We start from the raw sequence: 21632 nt of genomic DNA, 5'->3' as shown, positions 1-21632 counted from the left end.
TTGGCTTATCTAAAAACAAAAAATGTTTCAGCAGATGAAGGTGCCTGCCTGATGTCCGTAGGCAGGAAGCCCCATGTGTGGGTGCTGTCACACTAAAATACGGATTTTGTACAAATGCACAATGTGGCACCTATAGCAGGGCCAGTTCTGCAAATCAAAGCAGCAGAGTGCTTGTGTTGCTCTGCAAAGGACCAGGCACACAAATGGTGCTATAATAATCGGCGCCAGCATCATCGCCACATTGTGCGATCTATTCAACAGGGCACTTGGTTCATTACTTACTCCTTCAGACAGACACTTGTTGGTATCAAATGGCGGGCAAGCAGTGATTCTCTTCTCCCAGGTGAAATCTCCTTTCATGTTGACTTTGCAATAATGGGTGTCGCACCCGTCTTGGATCATTTCAGTGGGCTGTGGGAAAAACCAGAATTTCCAATTATACAAATTATTGTCACCATTACCACCATCAAGTTGTATTTTTCTCCCTCCCTACAGCAAGCAGGTGAAAGTCTCAAGGTTAGCTCGTACTTCTACCAACCAGGGATTATTCACCGGATGCTGAGTGTGGAACAGTCCCATGTGCTCCCAGTCATCTGCTTATGGCAAAAGGTGGGTACCGCCCTGTGATCTTCGGATTTAGGATGGTATACAAATTTAATAAAGAAATAAATATGAATATTTTTTGGAGGTTGAAGTGTTGTGGTAACTGGCCATGTGTACTCATGGTATGCGTAACATGTTCAGCAGAATTCATGTTGTGGGGGTACAGATAGCTCCACTGTTCCCTCCAGATACACAGTGTATTTGTCTGGAAAACATGTATAAACCAGCCCCTTATTGTTCATGTTCAAAAAGGAAGAAGCCAAGCAAGACAATACCTTTTGCCTATCTTCCCTCAAGTTTCCCCCTCTGACTGTAAGTGAGAGGGAGCGTCCACCTGAAGGAGCGTCTCCACCCCCATTGTTCAGCCCAGAAACTGAGGTCCAGCTCTGACTGCCTTCTGGCGGTTCCCTCACTGCGAGAAGCAAAGCTACAGGGAACCAGGCAGAGGGCCTTCTCGGTAGTGGCGCCCTCCCATCAGATGTTAAGGAAATAACAACTATCTGATTTTTAGAAGATATCTGAAGGCAACCCTGTTTAGGGAAGTTTTGAATGTTCAATGTTTTATTGTGTTTTTAATATTCCATTGGGAGCCACCCAGAGTGGCCGGGGAAACCCAGCCAGATGGGCAGGTTATGAATAAATTATTATTATTATTATTATTATTATTATTATTAATATTTCATGATGCTGAAAGCCAGACAGTCACTCAGGCCTAGAGACAACCATTCATAAGACAACCTTATGGGGAGCCATCTGTGAGAGTTGTGGCTCAGCATCTGGGGGCATCCACAAATATATATGAAGAGCACTACATGTGAAAAGGATCTAGGAGTCTTGGTTGACCACAAACTTGACATGAGCCAACAGTGTGACGCGGCAGCTAAAAAAGCCAATGCAATTCTGGGCTGCATCAATAGGAGTATAGCATCTAGATCAAGGGAAGTAATAGTGCCACTGTATTCTGCTCTGGTCAGACCTCACCTGGAGTACTGTGTCCAGTTCTGGGCACCACAGTTCAAGAAGGACATTGACAAACTGGAACGTGTCCAGAGGAGGGCAACCAAAATGGTCAAAGGCCTGGAAACGATGCCTTATGAGGAACGGCTAAGGGAGCTGGGCATGTTTAGCCTGGAGAAGAGGAGGTTAAGGGGTGATATGATAGCCATGTTCAAATATATAAAAGGATGTCACATAGAGGAGGGAGAAAGGTTGTTTTCTGCTGCTCCAGAGAAGCGGACACGGAGCAATGGATCCAAACTACAAGAAAGAAGATTCCACCTAAACATTAGGAAGAACTTCCTGACAGTAAGAGCTGTTCGACAGTGGAATTTGCTGCCAAGGAGTGTGGTGGCGTCTCCTTCTTTGGAGGTCTTTAAGCAGAGGCTTGACAACCATATGTCAGGAGTGCTCTGATGGTGTTTCCTGCTTGGCAGGGGGTTGGACTCGATGGCCCTTGTGGTCTCTTCCAACTCTATGATTCTATGATTCTATGATTCTATGAACCTGAAGGAGCGTCTCCACCCCCATTGTTCAGCCCGGAAACTGAGGTCCAGCTCCGACAGCCTTCTGGCGGTTCCCTCACTGCAAGAAGCAAAGCTATAGGGAACCTGGCAGAGGGCCTTCTCTGTAGTGGCACCCGCCTTGTGGAACGTCCTCCCATCAGATGTCAAGGAAATAAACATCTATCTGACTTTTAGAAGACACCTGAAGGCATCCCTCTGCAGGGAAGTTTTTAATGTTTGAGATTTTTTTGTATTTTAATGTTTTGTTGGGAGCTGCACAGAGTGGCTAGGGGCACCCAGTCAGATGGGTGGCATATAAATAAAATCATCACCATCATTTTTTGTGCATCTCCTGTTGCAAGTTCCTTACAGTACAGTGGTACCTCTGGATGCGAACGGGATCTATTCCGGAGCCCCGTTCGTATCCTGAAGTGAACGTAACACACGATTGCGCGTCTGCGGGTTGCGTTTCGCCACTTCCGCACATGCGCGTGATGTCATTTTGAGTGTATGCGCATGCGGTGAAACCCGGAAGTAACACATTCCGTTATTTCAGGGTCACCGCAGAACCCGAAAATGCTTAACATGAAGTGTATTCATCCCAAGACATGACTGTAGATGTCTAAGCAAAAGGGACTCTATCCTGTATGTAGCTGACACTCTATAAATAATATACAACAGTAGTGCTACTGCTGTCACCAGGACACAAGGAACTGGACCACTTCTTGCCTTTTCATCTGGAGCTTGAAATGGCAGGAAATGTTCTTGCAAAAGCTCCTTTCTTGTCAATGGAATATATGCTAATATGGAATCTTCCAGACAAACTGCGTTCACTCGGCGTTATAGTGGACCCAGTTTTAGGTGAAACCAACTCACCTTCAGGGAAATAATAGTTCTGTTCCTCAGCTGTATGGAACATGCAGATGGCAAGCATTTGCCGCAGCAGGAGCCAGAGACTGTTTCCATCCTATAACCCTGCAAAGAAATAAAATGGATGATTTCACTGAACCTCAGTCTTCACCAACATCAAAATAATCTGCTAAAGTGCAGTGACACTGCCTCACTTCACGGCCATACTCAGCTATGGCAGTCCACTAGACTGAAGCCACATCATCTGTAACCCAGTGGGCATGCCATTCAGGAGACAGTCAAATCCATTGTGTGTCGAGGTCCCCAAGCCACCCCCTAAATAAATCACAATTCACACAGAAATTTGTGTTTAAGGTTTTTGGCATAATTTTGGCCACAACTTTATTAAAATGCATAATGTGAGTGGTTGCTTAGGCATTGGTTATGACTATCTGTCCCCGTCCTGGGACAGAACTGACTTCTGGATTCCAGCGAAAGCTAGTAAGGGAAAACAATATTGGGGAGAAAATGGGGCTGGGCACCCCTCCCCACATGCTCCCAGGGGCTTGCACGGCCCTAGCCCCTTAGCAGGGATACGGACAAAAGTATGGCAAACCCCTGCATTCCTTTAACAGAATTCCCTTGCAGCAGCAGCATTGGAGGGGCAGGCACAGCCAACCACATCCCCTCCAACAACCAATTTTTAACCAATGCCTAACCACAACCTTACAAGTTGTGACGATTTGCTACGCAGTAGGCAAAAACCAGATGGCACCAGCCAATCTGCCAAAGGGACAAAATTCCTACCAGGCCCCTGCCCCAAAAGCAGACGACCCCATGACAGGCATAGCAAGGTCAAGCGCAACAGCCCTAAATTAGGGAGGGGGGGGGCGATCCGATGCACACAGCAAAAGAGACTGAAAAAACTGTGTGTCAAGAATATATAACCTTCGGGCCAACCCTCTAAATGGTAACATCAAAATCTCCCCAACAACCCAAATTGGCCCAATCACAGTCATGGCCATCCAAATGGTCCCGCCCAGTAACCAAGAGAGTGTGTCCTGTTAGACCTCTCCATGATGGAGAACACGCTTTCTCACACCAGTGGCTCATGTCCCTTGCGGGGAGACACCCCATATGATTATGTGGCTACTGGGTTACAGATGAAGATTGGTGGGAGGCAACTCTGTGATGAAACACTTTTGCGTGGCAAATCAGATCCTCTTCAAGGAGGGTACGCATTGCACTCGGGCCCCCAGGCATCTCTCACCTCCTGGTGTGGGCAGGGCTATGCCCTGCTCAACTCTGGTCATTTCGCAGTCACTTGGTCCCTAAAGCCAATTGCTTGGCTTGGGGGGTGGCCGCAAAACATTATTTAAGCCCTGCGTGATGTTTGCTGGACCTCTTTGCCTTCGCGCAGCGGATCCCCCGCCTGCCCACCCCTTTATCTGGTGTGTTGGCCTTGCTATGGACATTGTTGGTCGCCTGTTTTGCAATGGGGGCCTGGTAGGAATTTTTCCATTTGGCAGATTGGCAGAGCCATTTGGTTTTCGCCTACCACGTAGCAATCATCACAACTTTGTAAGGTTTGGCGGTTAGGCATTGGATCAGCAATGTGTGGGGCGGAGAGGTGCGGTCACACCTGCCACTCCAAGCTCAAGGGTATTCTGTTAAAGGAATCGGGTTGGCCTGGGTCTTGTCCGAAACCCCGCAGTAGGGGCTAGGGCCATACCAGGACCCCATGGGGGCAAGCTTGAGTCAGTTCACATCATGGGGCTCCCTCTGGTTGTGTTTCACCCTTTTATCAGATTCCCCGTGATGTGGGTGGGAGTCTGATATAGTTTGGATGATTCCAGTGCCTAAGCCAATACCATTCACATTCTGTATTCAAAAAAGTTGTGGCCAAAATTTTGCCCAATAACTTAAACTAAAATCCCTTGTCAATTGTGTCTTCATTTTGGGGGGTGGCTGGGGGATCTCAAAGCGCAACTGTTCTACAACAATAACCTGAGAGTCTGTCCTTAGAAGTTACACATTTGTCGTCATTTATAACAACACATACATAAATACTGCGTGCAATGTTGCTTTGGGGGAGATTGGCAAAGGCCTATTTTTATTCCTTCCTCCCTCTTCCTGTCCCCCCTCAATGATTTCATCATTTGATGAGGAGGGATTGGGCTCAGAGGAAGTTTCCCTGGAGTCTAATCCCTCTTTTCAACAGCTGCTTTCAGGGATGAAGTGAATGTTAAGACCTCTCTTCATCTCTGAAGCAAGTCTTGTGGGAACAGAACTGGGCACAGAATAGGAAATCTATACTGAATGACGCTGAAGGGGTTCTGCCTTCACACAAAAACTAAATGAGCAAATCTGAATGGCAAAGGGCCTACATAAGAAATATTACATTTTTTGAAATAATGGCTGTATTTCTAGCATGTAAAGACTTAAAGTGTCCAGTCCATCTATGAACTCTTGAGAAATGTAGGGGTCCCTAGAAACCTTGGCTGCTGCTGCTGCTGCTGTTGCACACACACATTAAGTTTCTACCAGTACAAGCTGTGTTCTATGAACTGGTAATTTAGGGGGAGAATTTCAGCAAGGTTCTGAGCCATTCATGCTTCAACCTAAAGTCCGTGCCAGTTTGGGATGCATCCACTATGAAAACAGTAATTTCAGGTATTTAGAAATGTTTTCTTAAGCGATTTTAAACAGATCGTTTACCTAATTGCATGTGGAAATATGCAAAATGCAACTCTAACCAAGTTCAATAAAAAATAAGGCTCACACTAAACATGTTACAATATTCCGTTCTGAGCCAACCGGAGTGAGGGAACATGGAAAATTTAGGTAAGAATTGTGGCCGTGAAGAACAAAAAAGAGTCTTGAAAATTATCTGGCAGCAGCTGTCAAGTGTACAGAAAGACCCTGATCTCATTATTATTATTATTTTACAGGTAGCATTAGAAACATTTAAAACTTTTTGCAGACCAAGCGCTTTACCTCCTACTTTTCTTTATGGCAAGGCTAAAAGGGCCTTCGGGCTCAAGTATTTATTTATTTTGTAAAAGTTGTATACCACTGATTGTTATTTTAAAAAACCCTCAAAGTAGTATGGAAATCAGTGATACTGTAAGAAAAAGGATGTAGTTAATTTATATGGTCCAGCCAACTCCTGTGGCACAAAACGCGTGCTGCACATTTCCATGAATTTTGGTAGAGTTTGCGACTGTGAGTGTGCGTCTTTTAACAGAGGTGTGAGAATAAAGTAGCTTGGAATATATCCTAGACCTTCAATATCAGCAGGGCCATAACACACTCTCTTACCTTGGGGCAAGGTTCACAGGTGATTTTTCCACATGTCAATTTATATTTCAAAAACAGTCCCCTCTGTAGGCTGCACTGACAGCTGGTGCATTGATCCAACAGCATGCGTTTCCCAGGCTGAAAGATGAAAACAAAACCGCAGTTTCAACTGATCATGCTTTCTCATCAGAAACATGAAGAATGGACCATTCTGAACCAGATGAAAAATAATAATAATAAAACCGTTCAGCCTCTAAACATATAATTTCCAAAAAAAAGATATGAAAACTTCTACTTTGCTGATAGTTCAAGCAAAAATGATAATAATATTAAGGTGTCCAGAGAATCTATTGGAAACTCTGGGGTTGCGCGCTCATCTCGCTTTATTGGCCAAAGGAGCCAGCGTACAGCTTCCGGGTCATGCGGCCAGCGTGACTGAGCCACTTCTGGCGAACCAGAGCAGCACACGGAAACACCGTTTACCTTCCCGCCGGAGCCACACCTATTTATCTACTTGCACTTTGATGTGCTTTCGAACTGCTAGGTTGGCAGGAGCAGGGACCGAGGAATGGGAGCTCACCCCATCGTGGGGATTTGAACCGCCGACCTTCTGATTGGCAAGTCCTAGGCTCTGTGGTTTAACACACAGCGCCACCCGCGTCCCACCAGCACCACCCGCGTCCCACATTACAATCCATTAGTTGACAATAAATGCAACAAAGGACACACACGCAAGGAAATGATATGCCAATTATTACCAGACAAACCTATACTAGGCTCCTGATTATCCTGATCCCCTTCATCTGAATTCACAGCCCTATGTTTAAGACAGGGTCACATACACAGGATTGATTTCTTAGATTCCTACATGAAGTAGGAGAATTTAATTTTTGCATTGGCTAAAGTTGCCACAGAAAATCTAAAATTACTATATCCTAGGGTTGCTGGGAATTATATTCACAGAATTGAATCCAATGGTTCTCCATTCTTTTAGTTTGAATCATTTATTTAGGGGGAAAAAGAAGTTTCTACGCTGTAACCTAGCAGCAAGGCAAAATTAAAAACCCACTAATATCCCATGTTTGGGGGAAAGCTGCCACCCAGATAAAATTGTTATATAATTTCTTCAGGGATTATTCCTGGACAGTAAAAGGTAAAGGTACTCCTGACCGTTAAGCCCAGTCATGGACGACTCTGGGGTTGCGGAGCTCATCTCGCTTTACTGGCCGAGGGAGCCAGCGTTTGTCCGCAGACAGCTTCCGGGTCATGTGGCCAGCAGGACTAAGCTGCTTCTGATGAAACCAGAGCAGTGCACGGAAACGCCGCTTACCTTCCCGCCGGAGTGGTACCTATTTATCTACTTGCACTTTGATGTGCTTTTGAACTGCTAGGTTGGCAGGATCCTGGACAGTAAAGCCCCATTAACAAGGAGATTACTGGGAGCTGGCAAATGCATATTATTTTTATTTTTTAAGTTTGCGAAATAATTGCTGCATGAGAATCCTACAACATCTGCTAACACACTACTGGCCAATGCAAGCCGTAAAAGTCAGTATCAAGGCAAAGAGCACCCGGGTCTTCCTTAATCACTGCTCAATAAAAGCCTGGGAAACCAGATGACTGTTGCAAGGCGATTCCATTTGGTAAGTCAAGCCACCTGGTTGGAAGTTTAAAGCAATTCAGAATGAACGCAGTTAAACCAAACTATGGGAGAATAAAGCTGGTAACTAGATACGAGGTGGAAATGTAAAGGGATTAAGGCAAAAACAAATGACTCCAGTGATATAATGGCAACAGAAGACTCTGAACGTTGTTAATGGGGGCCAGTAGGGAGAGGTGAGGAAAGAAGAGAGGGGCTTTTCCTTTAATGGAAAGTGAAATATGCACTTCAAGGGTGGTTAAAAATACATTTTTCAAGTCTGGGAAATGTAAGTGTGTGAGATACCAAGTCCTGCTTCCATGTTACTTCCAGCAGTACTTTACTGGATGAAGGCCAAACTCTCAGGAGAATGTCTAAATATTACAAATCACAGATTATGCATTTGGAGAGTCTTGGTTTTTTTCATGGGAAAACAGAAACCCTGGAGGAAAGATGGGTGGATATACCAAAGAAACACTGATGGGTTGAACTGAACTAGGAAGGGTGTTCTACAAAGAAAAAAACTTTTAATTAACACACGCACATACTTTAAACTGCTGAGAGTTTTCGCAGTGCTATTGTTTTTTTCTAGTTTTGTAAAGCTTTATTTTTTGCACTTTTGTCCTGGACATTCCAACTGGCGAATGAAGACAGGGCACAACTTTTAGAACAAACAAACAAACCTGCAATCCTATACTACTTTATCTAGGAATACATTGCCATGAATTCAGTAGGATTTTCTTCTGAGTGGAGTTTCATGGAATTGCACTATAAACAGATAAATGCCCCCTGAAGCAGTTATAATAATGAAGGACTAATACTGGGCCTTAGATAGAGCTAATAAGAATGATTTAAAAATATTTTCCTAGCATTCTCCCTCTCTCTACCCCTCCCCCGCTTCCTTTTCCTGTCTTTCTCTATCCTATCCTAATTTGCCTTTCTCTGATTCCCTGACTCTCAGGGCAAAGCTTTTGATGCCTTAATTAGATTTGTGGGCAATTGTATTCTTACTTAAAAACTGCTGCTGGGGCTCCAGATTGGATTGAAACATAATGAAGCACTTTTTGAACAACCAAACAGCTTCTCGGGCATCTTCTCTGTAATACTTTTGGATTTTTTTTGCTTTCAGAGTGAGCTTCCCTTTTCCACAGACATTCCCCCCATGGAGGAAAATGCTAATGTTGCAAGGAAAGTCCCTTGGTCTCAGTTCCTTTTCATGGTAATAAAAAGGTAAAGGGACCCCTGACCATTAGGTCCAGTCATGACCAACTCTTGGGTTGCAGCGCTCATCTCGCTTTATCCGCTAAGGGAGCCGGCGTACAGTTTCTGGGTCATGTGGCCAGCATGACTAAGCCGCTTTTGGCGAACCAGAGCAGCGCACGGAAACGCTGTTTACCTTCCCGCTGGAGCGGTACCTATTTATCTACTTGCACTTTAACGTGCTTTCAAACTGCTAGGTTGGCAGGAGCTGGGACTGAGCAACGGGATCTCACCCCGTCACCGGGATTCAAACCACTGACCTTCTGATCGGCAAGCCCTAGGCTCTGTGGTTTAACCCACAGCGCTACCTGTGTCCCTTTCATGGTAATAGGGGTAGCGAAATCAAGCAGGGACATGTCATTCAAGTGCTTAGAAAGCCAGAGAAGGAGGAGAAAACCCAGAAGAGGAGATGAGAGTTTATTCCCTGGTCAATCAAAGGGAATAACTGTATGAAAAACTCTCCAATTTATGGTTCCACTTCTGGTGTGTGTAAGATGATCAAGGGTCTGGAAACAGAGGAACAGTGGAGAGGGTTGGGTATGTTTAGCCTGGATAAGAGGGAATATGATAGCCATCTTTAGTTATGTAAAGGACTGTCCCATGGAAGATGGGAAAAGTTTATTTTCTCCTGCTCTGGAGGGTAGGACCCAAACCAATGGCCTCAAGTTACAAGAAAGGAGATTCTGGCTCAACATCAGGAAGAACTTTCTGACAAGAAGAGCTGTCTGACAGTGGAAAAGACTCCCTCGGAAAGTGGTGGACTCTCTTTCCTTGGAGGTTTTCGAAGCAGAGGTTATCTCAATTATCTGTCATGTAAACTTTATTTGAGATTCCTGCACTGTAGGGGGTTGGACTAGATGACCCTCAGGGTCCTTCCAGCTCTACACATCAGTGATTCAAGCAGCCTATGAAACCTTATGGTCTCTTGACGTTTATGACTCCGCATAGTATTGGCTATTTTTATCGTGATTTTGTTAAGCAGAGCTTTTGTATATTATTGAAATTGTAAGAAGCAAGAAGCAGTGTAAACATTTAATTAATAAAGTAGTAAGACCAGTTATAAGTAGAGAATTCCTGCCCCCAAATCAAAACCCATCAAATGGACTTGCAATAAAAATTGGTATAAAAATATGTGGAGTTTAGCACTAGCTGGGAAAATAATGCATAAATCACGTGTTGCCAAACACAGACATACAAGACTCCCCTTCTCCACTGTCTTAACTGTACTTTGCTTACCTGATTTAAGTCTTTACCAGATATGCTGTACTGCTTTTTTGGGGGGGGGAATTATACTTCCGTTATTTTTATTGTATTGCTTTGTTTGACTTACTTCAATAATTTTTAAAAGAGCGAGAGAATATAGAGCATGGAAGTAAAGTACCCCCAGGCTGAATGTACTCAAAAAAATTGGTTGATGGCTCAGATCAAGGGAATGTAGAGGGAGAGGAACTATGAGGGTCATTTATACCATAAACCTATACAGAGACTCTCCCCAGAGCCCAAAGATGATGTTGGGGAGGGTCTCCTCATGAGTCAGAGGTGCAACAGGGCTTTGCTCAGCTGATGCATGGGAATGCGGCTGCTGCTGTGCTACCCCACATGTCAGCTCTTTGGCGGGGAGGCTAAGCAGCCTCAATAAAGACCTCCTGCACCTCCAGCTTGTGATGAGACCCTCCCCGGAGCCCGAACAGGGCCTTCACCTCCTCCTCAGTCTGGCCATTCCTTTTGGGTCCATCCATCCTTTCTCTTCACCCTCCCGCCCACTCCTGTTCTTATACACACCTAGGAACAGCACATGTATGGAGCTACTGCTACTCCAAAACCAAAGAACGGGCTGTAGTTCTGATGTTCACCTGAAAACAGGATGGGACCCACTGGTGGTTCCTGTTGTGTAGATTGCATTGACCTAGATAGCCTGACCCAGTATGTTTCGTAGGTCCTTAACCCTGACATCTAGTTTTCTGTGCCAAAGAAATGTTTCACACCGACAAAATTCATTCTTCAGAGATCTGATGTTCAGGGTTACCACCTTGGTGAGAACTAAGCCTAAGATTTGTGGTTAAAGGTTTAAAACTGATGGAGAGAAATGAGAAAATTTTCAAAACAGAGATCTCTTAACTCCCAAACTGAAGATCATTTCAAAAGTTGATTAGCTATTATCTTACCGCAAGAACGGTGCCATTCAAAACACAGCCGCTTACAGGTTCTACAAGAGAAAATGGGTGTCCATTAGCATGAGTAACTTCAATGCAACCACAGGGATTATAATAATCTATATGCAGCCATAAAATTAAAAGACGCCTGCTTCTTGGGAGAAAAGCAATGACAAACCTAGACAGCATCTTAAACAGCAGAGACATCACCTTGCCAACAAAGGTCCGTATAGTTAAAGCTATGGTTTCCCCAGTAGTGATGTATGGAAGTGAGAGCTGGACCATAAAAAAGGCTGATCTCCGAAGAATTGATGCTTTTGAATTATGATGCTGGAGGAGACTCTTGAGAGTCCCATGGACTGCAAGAAGATCAAACCTCTCCATTCTTAAGGAAATCAGCCCTGAGTGCCCACTGGAAGGACAGACCCTGAAGCTGAGGCTCCAAGACTTTGGCCACCTCATGAGAAGAGAAGACTCCCTGGAAAAGACCCTGATGTTGGGAAAGATGGAGGGCACAAGGAGAAGGGGACGACAGAGGACGAGGTGGTTGGATAGTGTTCTCGAAGCTACCAGCATCAGTCTGACCAAACTGCGGGAGGCAGTGGAAGACAGGAGTGCCTGGTGTGCTCTGGTCCAGGGGGTCACAAAGAGTCGGACATGACTAAATGACTAAACAACAACAAATTCTGCATTTCCATCATGTCATCTGGAGTGCACTGTCACCCATATTCAGATGGCCTGCGGCCCTGTTTCTCCTGTTCATCTCAAGCACATGTGGTTATGGCCATTCTTGACTGCAGTCATGGACTAGATGGGGCCACACTGCCCCTGAAGGATCAGGTTCATAGCTTGGGGTACACCTGGATCTATTGCTGTCATGGTGGCACAGATCACTCCCATGACATAGGGTGCCTCCCGCCAGCGTTGGCGGATGCCCCAGCTCCACCCCATCAGGCTATCTGGGGCCTGGTAACCTCATTGCTGCATTGTGCTATACATGGGGCAAATAACACATTTGTTCTGTATGATTCCCTCTGGGAGCAATGGAACATCAAGTCCTATTGCTCCCAGAGACTTGCTCTATCTGCGTTGAAAATGCTGGTGGCAAGGAGTCCCAGGCACTAGCTGCTCAGGCTGTGGGTAGCTGGATATCCAGTTTTTATTTAGCTGGTTATTACCATTTCTCAATAGTTCTTTAAAAAATAAACAAATCCCTAAGTGGTATACCATTTTAGAGGGGAGTGAAGAAGCAGAGGCAGCACAAAGCCCTCAGACCACCTCATAATGGAACAGGCCACACTGAGGATTCTGAAATGGAGCACTGATTTCCCAAGGAAGCAGAAACTGCTATATTATTTTGCGCAGCCTGTTTTTGCTTCCAAAACTGTTAGGCAACAAAATGGTGCCGTAAAGTGCTTAGTCAGTCGTCTTCTCCTCCAAGAAAAAACATCCTGGGGCAATGAATTCCACAAGGCAATTGTGTGTCTGAAAAGAAAAGTGCAAAAATAAAAAAAATTAAAAAAGCAAAAGTGAGTGGGGCCTGAGGAGAAAAGTGGGGAAGTGAGTGATCTAGAGAGGAAAAAAGCATAAATAGTGGCATCAGTATGTTCTTGATGTCACACAAAAACAAAACAGAAAGCGAACTGTTGAGTTTGTAGCCCAAGTCGTACAGACCAAGCCAAATGCTTAACTTTTCGGACCACTTTTCCTCATAAGAAATACACAAGAAACTGGCGAGCCCTTTTTTGTGTGACAGACCATTCCGTACCACAGTGGCATGTAGGACAGCAGCCAGTTGTTCGGCTACAGCGCAGTTCGGTTCCGAATGGGCAACTGGGTTGCTGTGCCTGAGCGCACGAGACGTTCTTTGTCTGAATAAACACCTCCTCATTCACCCGGACGCATTCTCTGACGATGCATGGATCGGAGGGAGAATGCCACTCAGAGCCAACCTGTAAAGGAAACACAGGAAAAGGACTTCTGTGGAATGAAGAATGCCTTCCTCTTTTAAAGTAGAGGGAGAAATATATCAAGGCAGTTGCCTTATCCCATCCAAGCAAACTGTGGCGACCGTGTCAGCCAGCCCTTAGGCCAGGCATAGGAAAACTCAGCCCTCCAGATGTTTTGGGACTACAACTCCCATCATCCATAGCTAACAGGACCAGTGGTCAGGGATGATGGGAGTTGTAGTCCCCAAACATCTGGAGGGCTAAGTTTGCCTATGCCTGCCTTAGGCCTTGCTGTTGCTAAATGTCAAGCAGTCATTAGAAAACAGCTGCCAAGGATGCTATCAGGATGATGACACTTGATAGCGTTAATCTGCCTTGTATCACCAAAACCTGGCCGGGCAAAGGCAGAAAGAGGGTTAGTTTCTCAATTATGCCCTATGTGGCTTCTCAATAGGGTGCCGCCACCATGTTCTTCACTTTTTAGGAGTCCCAATTGTGTTTATATCTGGCGTTGAATATATAACCCCTATGGGACTCGCCAGCTGAGACCTAGTGCTGAGGTGCCCAAGGCTTTCAGGCCTTGTCAGGATCAGTGCAGGATTTTGCGGAGCTATCCCAACAGTTTAGACACCGAACAGTCACTACCCTTTAGTTGGTGTACTCTTGGACGAGGTCTAATTATGGTGATAGATAAGTGGGGGAAGACGTCAGCTGTGCCCTTTCCATGGTCCAACCGACAGACTGACCTCATGCCAATGGACATCTTCATCTCCCGGAGACCAGTGTGATACCTCCTCGCACATCGTCTTGAGACATTTCCCACAACACGCTCCTTCCTTGTTCACATACTTATATCCCTGGGGTTGGAATGGAATAAAAGACATTCTGATTATACAATAGAAACGAAGATGAGTTAGAAATTAGTCTATTTGCTTTCTGGGACGGGGGGAAGGAACTGTCAATTACAGATTGCCCTTAAACATTAACTACAGAGTTAGAATCATAGAATCATAGAATCATAGAGTTGGAAGAGACCACAAGGGCCATCGAGTCCAACCCCCTGCCAAGCAGGAAACACCATCAGAGCACTCCTGACATATGGTTGTCAAGCCTCTGCTTAAAGACCTCCAAAGAAGGAGACTCCACCACACTCCTTGGCAGCAAATTCCACTGTCGAACAGCTCTTACTGTCAGGAAGTTCTTCCTAATGTTTAGGTGGAATCTTCTTTCTTGTAGTTTGGATCCATTGCTCCATGTCCGCTTCTCTGGAGCAGCAGAAAACAACCTTTCGCCCTCCTCTATGTGACATCCTTTTATATATTTGAACATGGCTATCATATCACCCCTTAGCCTCCTCTTCTCCAGGCTAAACATGCCCAGCTCCCTTAGCCGTTCCTCATAAGGCATCGTTTCCAGGCCTTTGACCATTTTGGCTGCCCTCCTCTGGACACGTTCCAGTTTGTCAGTGTCCTTCTTGAACTGTGGTGCCCAGAACTGGACACAGTACTCCAGGTGAGGTCTGACCAGAGCAGAATACAGTGGCACTATTACTTCCCTTGATCTAGATGCTATACTCCTATTGATGCAGCCCAGAATTGCATTGGCTTTTTTAGCTGCCGCGTCACACTGTTGGCTCATGTCAAGTTTGTGGTCAACCAAGACTCCTAGATCCTTTTCACATGTACTGCTCTCAAGCCAGGTGTCACCCATCTTGTATTTGTGCCTCTCATTTTTTTTTGCCCAAGTGCAATACTTTACATTTCTCCCTGTTAAAATTCATCTTGTTTGTTTTGGCCCAGTTCTCTAATCTGTCAAGGTCGTTTTGAAGTGTGATCCTGTCCTCTGGGGTGTTAGCCACCCCTCCCAGTTTGGAGTCATCTGCAAATTTGATCAGATGACACACAATTTAACACACGCAACTAGAGAGATAACTAACCCAAGTTAACCATTGGCAAGCATTTTTTTTTAAAAAATAAGCTGCGTTTTTTATTTAAACTATACCTTCTGGCAAGCCCTGAGAGCAGATCCTTGCTCCCATTCTGCCCTGACAGCTATACCTGATGGGGTGGTTGTGTGTGCACCTAGGCAAGAGTAGGATCTGGCATGTCCATACTGATGTGCTCCCCATTCTCCCCCTCCTTCCATATCTGTCTCTTCCCCGGCTGCAGGTCCCCTCCAGCAGATCCCATCCCCCAGAAGTGATGACGTAGAGCATGGGCAGGCAAACTAAGGCCCAGGTACTGGATCCAGCCCAATCGCCTTCTAAACCCAGCCTGTGGACGGTCCAGGAATCAGCGTGTTTTTACAGGAAAAGAATGTGTCTTTTTGTTTAAAATGCATCTCTGGGTTATTTGTGGGGCCCGCCCGGTGTTTTTACATGAGTAGAATGTGTGCTTTTATTTAAAATGCATGTCTGGGTTATTAGTGGGGCATAGGAATTCGTTCATTTATTTATTTTTTCCAAAATATAGTCCGGCCCCCCACAAGGTCTGAGGGACACTGGACTGGCCTCCTGCTGAAAAAGTTTGCTGACCCCTGACAAAGAACCTAATACCTCTTGCAAAGGAAGCAACCAGAGCAGTGAGCTGCCCCTCCAGTCACCCCTGCTAAGGCTCTTCTGAAACCTCAGTAAATACATCTACATTGAAATAACTTGCTATATACATATTCAGCCATTTTCCCAGAGCCATCCAGATTTTTAACTCAAGGTACCGTATTTTCGGTCTGTAAGACTCACTTTTTCCCTCCTAAAAAGTAAGGGGAAATGTGTGTGCGTCTTACGGAGCGCAAGCAGCTATCCCAGAAGCCAGAACAGCAAGAGGGATTGCTGATTTCACTGCGCAGCGATCCCTCTTGTTGTTCTGGCTTCTGAGATTCAGAATTTTTTTTCCTTGTTTTTCTCCTCCAAAAACTAGGTGCGTCTTATGGTCTTATAGAGCGAAAAATACATTATATTCTATATCTTGGTTTCACTGTGTTTGCCATATCCTGCTACATGCCACATTCTTATTAACCATTCATTCTTTATATTATCTTCATATGATCTACCTGAAGGATCACCTCTCCCCTTATGAACCAACCCAGACCCTGCAATCACCATCTGATCCATAGAGTGACAACACGAGAACAAGGCCTTTTCTGCAGTGGCTCCCCAGCTGTAGAATGCTCTCCCTAGACAGCAGCATCACATATCTTTAAGTGCCAGGCAAAAACTTTCCTCTAAAACCAGGCCTTTGGCCTTTTAATCTGTGGCCTTTTAACTGTGTTTGTGGGAGGGTGTTATTAGTTTGTGATTGTTTTATTATGTATTTTGTGTTCTCATTTTGTATGTTTTATGTTGGAAACTACCCGGTACTATTTGGATGAAGGGTGGTATACAAATTTAATAAGTAAATCATCATCATCATCTAATAGACAGAACAGTGCCAAATCCACAGGTTATGATAAACCAAAGCAGTGTGAACAGATTATTGTAAATTGAAGCATTTAAATAGTTCTGATACTACGGAACATAAATTAATTAAATCTAAGAGAGTTTCCTGTCCCTTTTCAAAATGATTACATGAGAACAATGTACAGAAAGTGGTAGAAAGCTTTGCATCTGCTACAGTCCAATTTGTGGTGATTCTGTCACCTCAGCTTTTTGCTAACCTGGATGTTTTCACCGTCAGAATGTCTGCTTTCCTTGTACTGTTTATCCAGTTGTATTATGCTGTTGGGATTTAGAAATTTAACGAAGATTTAAAACACAAGATGTTCCTGTGATAAATATTCCTAAAGTTGGTCATATGGACAGCATGAAGATCACTATCTACAAGACTTGTGGGGGGAAATAATAATAATACTTGTCCCAGGAGGTCACGTTTTATGTAATTTTCTGGGTTTGAGCAGGTGATTTGGGAGTAATAATCAGCAGCAGCTGTGGGGAGACTTGCTCATATTCTGTACAATAACTCTTTTGACTTCCTTTGCCAAAACAAGTACAATCCAACAGTGAGACCGAGGACGACACTTGCACTTTTCACCATGTTCTTTCTACTTGTAAAGTCAGAATTGGTTTTTTGGGGGAGACAATACTCATATTATGGAACAATGCGCTCAAAGAAGCCTACCAAAGTCTCGCTACTTGCTTACCGCCAACTGCTGAAACTATTTTTCATTTGCTGATGGTTTTTGGACATATCTGTGTTTCGATTATGGCTTCGTTTGAATTGCTTTTTTTTTTTTTAATGTCATTGTATGTTCTGGTCTTTATATGGAAATACCTGGGGTCAGACTAAGACTGAAGGAAGGCTGTGGAATCTGGTGCAATGCATCTATGCAAGGACAACCCCACAGTTTAGGAAGGTCTCTCTGGGTCAGGCAGAAGAGATGGAGCAAACAGGAGCCATGACAAGGTAACTCTGCTCCTCTGCCCATTCTAGATCTCCTGTTGCTCCTGCCTTTATCTTATCTCCTGGGTAAAAGGTAAAGGACCCCTGGACGGTTAAGTCCAGTCAAAGGTGACTATGGGGTTGCAGCGCTCATCTCGCTTTCAGGCCGAGGAAGCCAGCTGGAACCATCAGCCAATTTCCAGTCTGGGAAATTGTATATAATGTATTCAACTGTAAATCTGTTCTGTCTCATTTTCTGAGCATTAAACACACACACAATCACTTTTAAATTGCACACATTTTTATGCACATCCCCTGAAAATTTGTGTTTTGGATGCATTTTATGATTTAAATATTCATCTTCACATGCTTTTCTGTGTCCTCCCCCCTAAAATATGAATTTTTCTTCACATTTTGTAAGAACCACACCATATAATTCAGAGAAGTATGCAGTCCAGTTATTGCCTGTCTTCTGAGCTCCGTCGTGGAACTGATTTGCTTCAAAGTGAAGCTGTAACAAATGCTTAATCTCTAGTTTCATCTGTTTAGGCAGTAAAAAGGTAAAGGTAAAAGACCCCTGGGTGGTTAAATCAAGTCAAAGGGGACTATGGTATTGCGGCGCTCATCTCGCTTTCAGGCCGAGGGAGCCGGCATTTGTCCACAGACAGCTTTCCGGGTCATGTGGCCAGCAGGACTAAACCGCTTCTGGCACAACGGGACACTGTGGCGGAAACCAGAGCGCACGAAAACGCTGTTTACCTTCCCACCACAGTGGTACCTATTTATCTACTTGCACTGGCATGCTTTTGAACTGCTAGGTTGGCAGGAGCAGGGACCGAGCAATGGGATCTCACCCTGTTGCGGGGATTTGAACCACCGACCTTCCAATCAGCAAGCTCAAGAGGCTCAGTGGTTTAAACCACAGCGCCACCTGCATCCCAAAATATCTCCTAGGTATCAGAAGGTGAAGAAAGAGAGTCTGTGGTGTGGCATGAAGTTTCATTCAGGATCCTGGGTGAGGGTGGGTGAGCCAGGCATCCTGCAGGGTCCAAAGCCTCTCCCTCAGATTAACTACTCCCAGGGGAGACTGACTTCTGACAGGTAATCTTATTGTCTGTGGTAAAATAGCTGAGGCCACAACTTTGCATACTTACTTAGGAGTAAGTGATATTGTCCATAAGACAGGATCATGCTGCAGGAGAATGAACTGTGAACCAGGAAATCCTTAGTTCAAATCTCACTTTGGCCAGAAATGACAGCCAACATTGCTTAATGTTTGTGGGAAATCCATTTCTCGATAAAATGCCAGGATTTTCAGAATGCCCTGGGCTAAGCACACACTAATTTACCCCAAGTCTTATAACAGATTAGCAGGAAAGGGGGAAATATGGGAAGAAGAATACTAGTATGTCTGTTTGAAAGGAGGGTGATATAAAACAAAGCTCTACATCGCTTCCGGGTCAGCGCCATCGATTAATGGCGGATTCCCTCTGAGTCTTGGAGGGACCAGCTCCGCGGGATCGGGTCTTACCGCTGCGGCAAAGCGGGGGCCCTTTAAAAATCACAGGCGGGGGAAGCCTGTGAACGTGGGGACTCGGCGGGCACCATTTGCGCCCCCCCAATCGGCGAAGGGACCCTTTTAAGGGCTCCGGAGCGGGACGGGGCGAGCGGCACGGTGCTGAGAGTTGACTGCTTCTTCCACGGAGTGAAGCCGCACAGCCGTGATTGGAGAGCGCTGACTTTTTCCTGGGACAATTGGATTTTAAAGCAACTACCCGTGACTAGGATTAAATTGGATTTAAAAGGAGTAAGAATAAGCTAATTCGACACCGAAGCGGGAAGGTATAAACAGGAAGTCTGCCTTCCCTTCTTGTAAATAGATCAAAGCAAAGAGACTGTAAAGCGGAAACTCGGAAAAACGTCTTTGAAAAAGACTTAAATCCTAACATCAGGAAAGCGGTCTCCCCTCCAGATTGCAGGAGAGGAGGGGGGAAAGTTTGAGGTTTATTTACCAGCAAAAACAAGAGGAAAAGGAAGCTAAAATCCGCTGCCTAAAACCTGGGAATGGACAGCCCCTAGACAAGGAAAGCCGCTCAGTGGAAAGCTTATCGGTAAGCAGAGGATTTTTGACCTAGCTCTGCAAAAAGAGATACAGTGTTTCTGGTCTTCTCCTGGTTTTAAAGTCACTCTTTAAGTGGACTGAAACTGTTGTTTTTAAGTGAATTGGGGGACTTATAAGGACTATATTTGTTTTTAAAAGTTGCAAGTTCTGGCTGTTACTGTGTCCCCCTAGAGGAGGCTTGACATTGTTACAATAACAACTGGGTTATAGGAAAATTCCTTTCCAAAACAAACTCTCAAACCGTGGGATTGACCTTGGATTTCCATGAGAGTGTTATGGCAGATGGAAGAGGAAAGTTAGAGCTGGCGCAGGAAAAGACTACTAGGTCTGGCAGACACTATCGGACAGACACTGCGCAGCAGCGAAGGGCTTCAACATCTGGAGCATCTGGAACACCAGGGGTTGCTCCTCCACAGGTCAAACCAAAAGTTATGTCGTCCGAAGACGTTTTGGCACATGCACTTGGAAAAATTAATGAATCTTTGGAAAATTTAGCCAAGCAGGTAGCTGAGACAAATAAACAAGTAGCTGAAGCATCAGTTAAAATTGACCTGAATACTACAAGCATTAACAATTTGGGACAGAAGGTGACTACCAATACACAGTCCATTGAAAAATTATTACAGGAATCTGCTTCGACCAGAAAGATAGCTGAAGAAGCAAAAGATATTGCAACTGCTACTCAAGAGAAGATACCACCAGTATACAAGCAATTGGAGGACCACGGTTTGACACTGTCCATGATCGAATTGAAAGAGAAACAAATTTAAGAATCAGGGCTGTACCAGAACGTGAGAAAGATAATCTGGCTGACTTTCTTACACAGGAATTTACAGATTTTTGGCAACAGGACTTGGGGAAGGAAGAATTTAAGATAGTGAGTGCATTTAGACTTGGAAGAGGACAAAGGAGGAACAAGGTGAGGGACTGCTTGATTACTTTTCGAACAAAAGAGGAGAGAGATAAAATTTTGAATCTACACTACCAAAGGACTTTGGAAATTGACGACTCAAGAGTGGAGATATTTAAGGATATTCCAAAACATCTTTTGAACTTAAGGCTTAACTACGGTGACCTAGTTGCCCTGTTGAGTAAAAAAGAGTAATCTGGGACGCAAGCAAAGCTGTTATGAGAGGGTTTCTGATACAACAGAATGCAATAAAGAAGAGAAGTCAAAATGAGAAGAAAGAAATTTTTTTGGAGAAAATAAAAGAAAGTGAGAAGAAATTGAGGGCAAAACCAAAGTCGCAGGAGATTTTGAGAGAAATAAAATTATATCAAGTACAATATATGGAAATGATGAATCAGGAAATAGAATGGAAAATTAAACAAATGAGACAAAATACATTTGAATCAGCCAATAAATGTGGGAAACTGTTGGCTTGGCAAATGAAAAAAAGACAAAAACTAAATACTATTACAAATTTAGAAGTGGAAGGAAAGAACATACATAACCCAACTGAGATTAGAAATTGTTTCCAGAAGTACTTTAAACAATTATATTCACAAGGGCCACAGAAAGAAATGGACATAGACCGATTTTTGAAAATAAATGGATTACAGAAAATCTCCCAAGAAAGTAAATTAATGTTGAACTATAAAATATCTTAACAGGAAGTAGAAGGTGCCATTCAAAATATGCAATTGGGCAAATCTCCAGGACCGGATGGGCTGACTTCTAGATATTATAGATCTTTGAAAGAGTGGCTATTACAACCTTTGAAGGAAGTCTGCAATGAAATTCTGGAAGGGAAAAGGGCACCAGAGTCGTGGAAAGAGGCGTATATTACACTTATACCGAAAACAGAGACTGAAAAGACTCAGCTTAAGAACTACCGCCCTATATCGTTACTTAATGTGGATTACAAAATTTTTGTTGACA

At 44.3% G+C, this 21632-nt stretch overlaps 1 protein-coding gene across 1 annotated transcript in view; it reads right to left on the bottom strand.

The window, feature by feature from the left end:
- VWF (von Willebrand factor) overlaps nt 1-21632 on the bottom strand; it is a 163769-nt gene that overhangs the window by 9802 nt on the left and 132335 nt on the right. The window contains exons 44-49 of the mRNA XM_053387704.1: nt 14002-14112; nt 13075-13258; nt 11319-11359; nt 6276-6392; nt 2982-3080; nt 283-411 (exon numbers count right to left, since the gene is read on the bottom strand). Coding sequence (XP_053243679.1) covers nt 283-411; nt 2982-3080; nt 6276-6392; nt 11319-11359; nt 13075-13258; nt 14002-14112 — 681 coding nt within the window. The remainder of the gene's footprint in view (nt 1-282; nt 412-2981; nt 3081-6275; nt 6393-11318; nt 11360-13074; nt 13259-14001; nt 14113-21632) is intronic.

Source organism: Podarcis raffonei, chromosome 5, assembly GCF_027172205.1.
Source record: "Podarcis raffonei isolate rPodRaf1 chromosome 5, rPodRaf1.pri, whole genome shotgun sequence".
NCBI classification, from domain to species: Eukaryota; Metazoa; Chordata; class Lepidosauria; order Squamata; family Lacertidae; genus Podarcis; species Podarcis raffonei.
The sequence above is the reverse complement of the archived record's forward strand: the minus strand, read 5'-3'. Positions and strand labels throughout refer to the sequence as shown.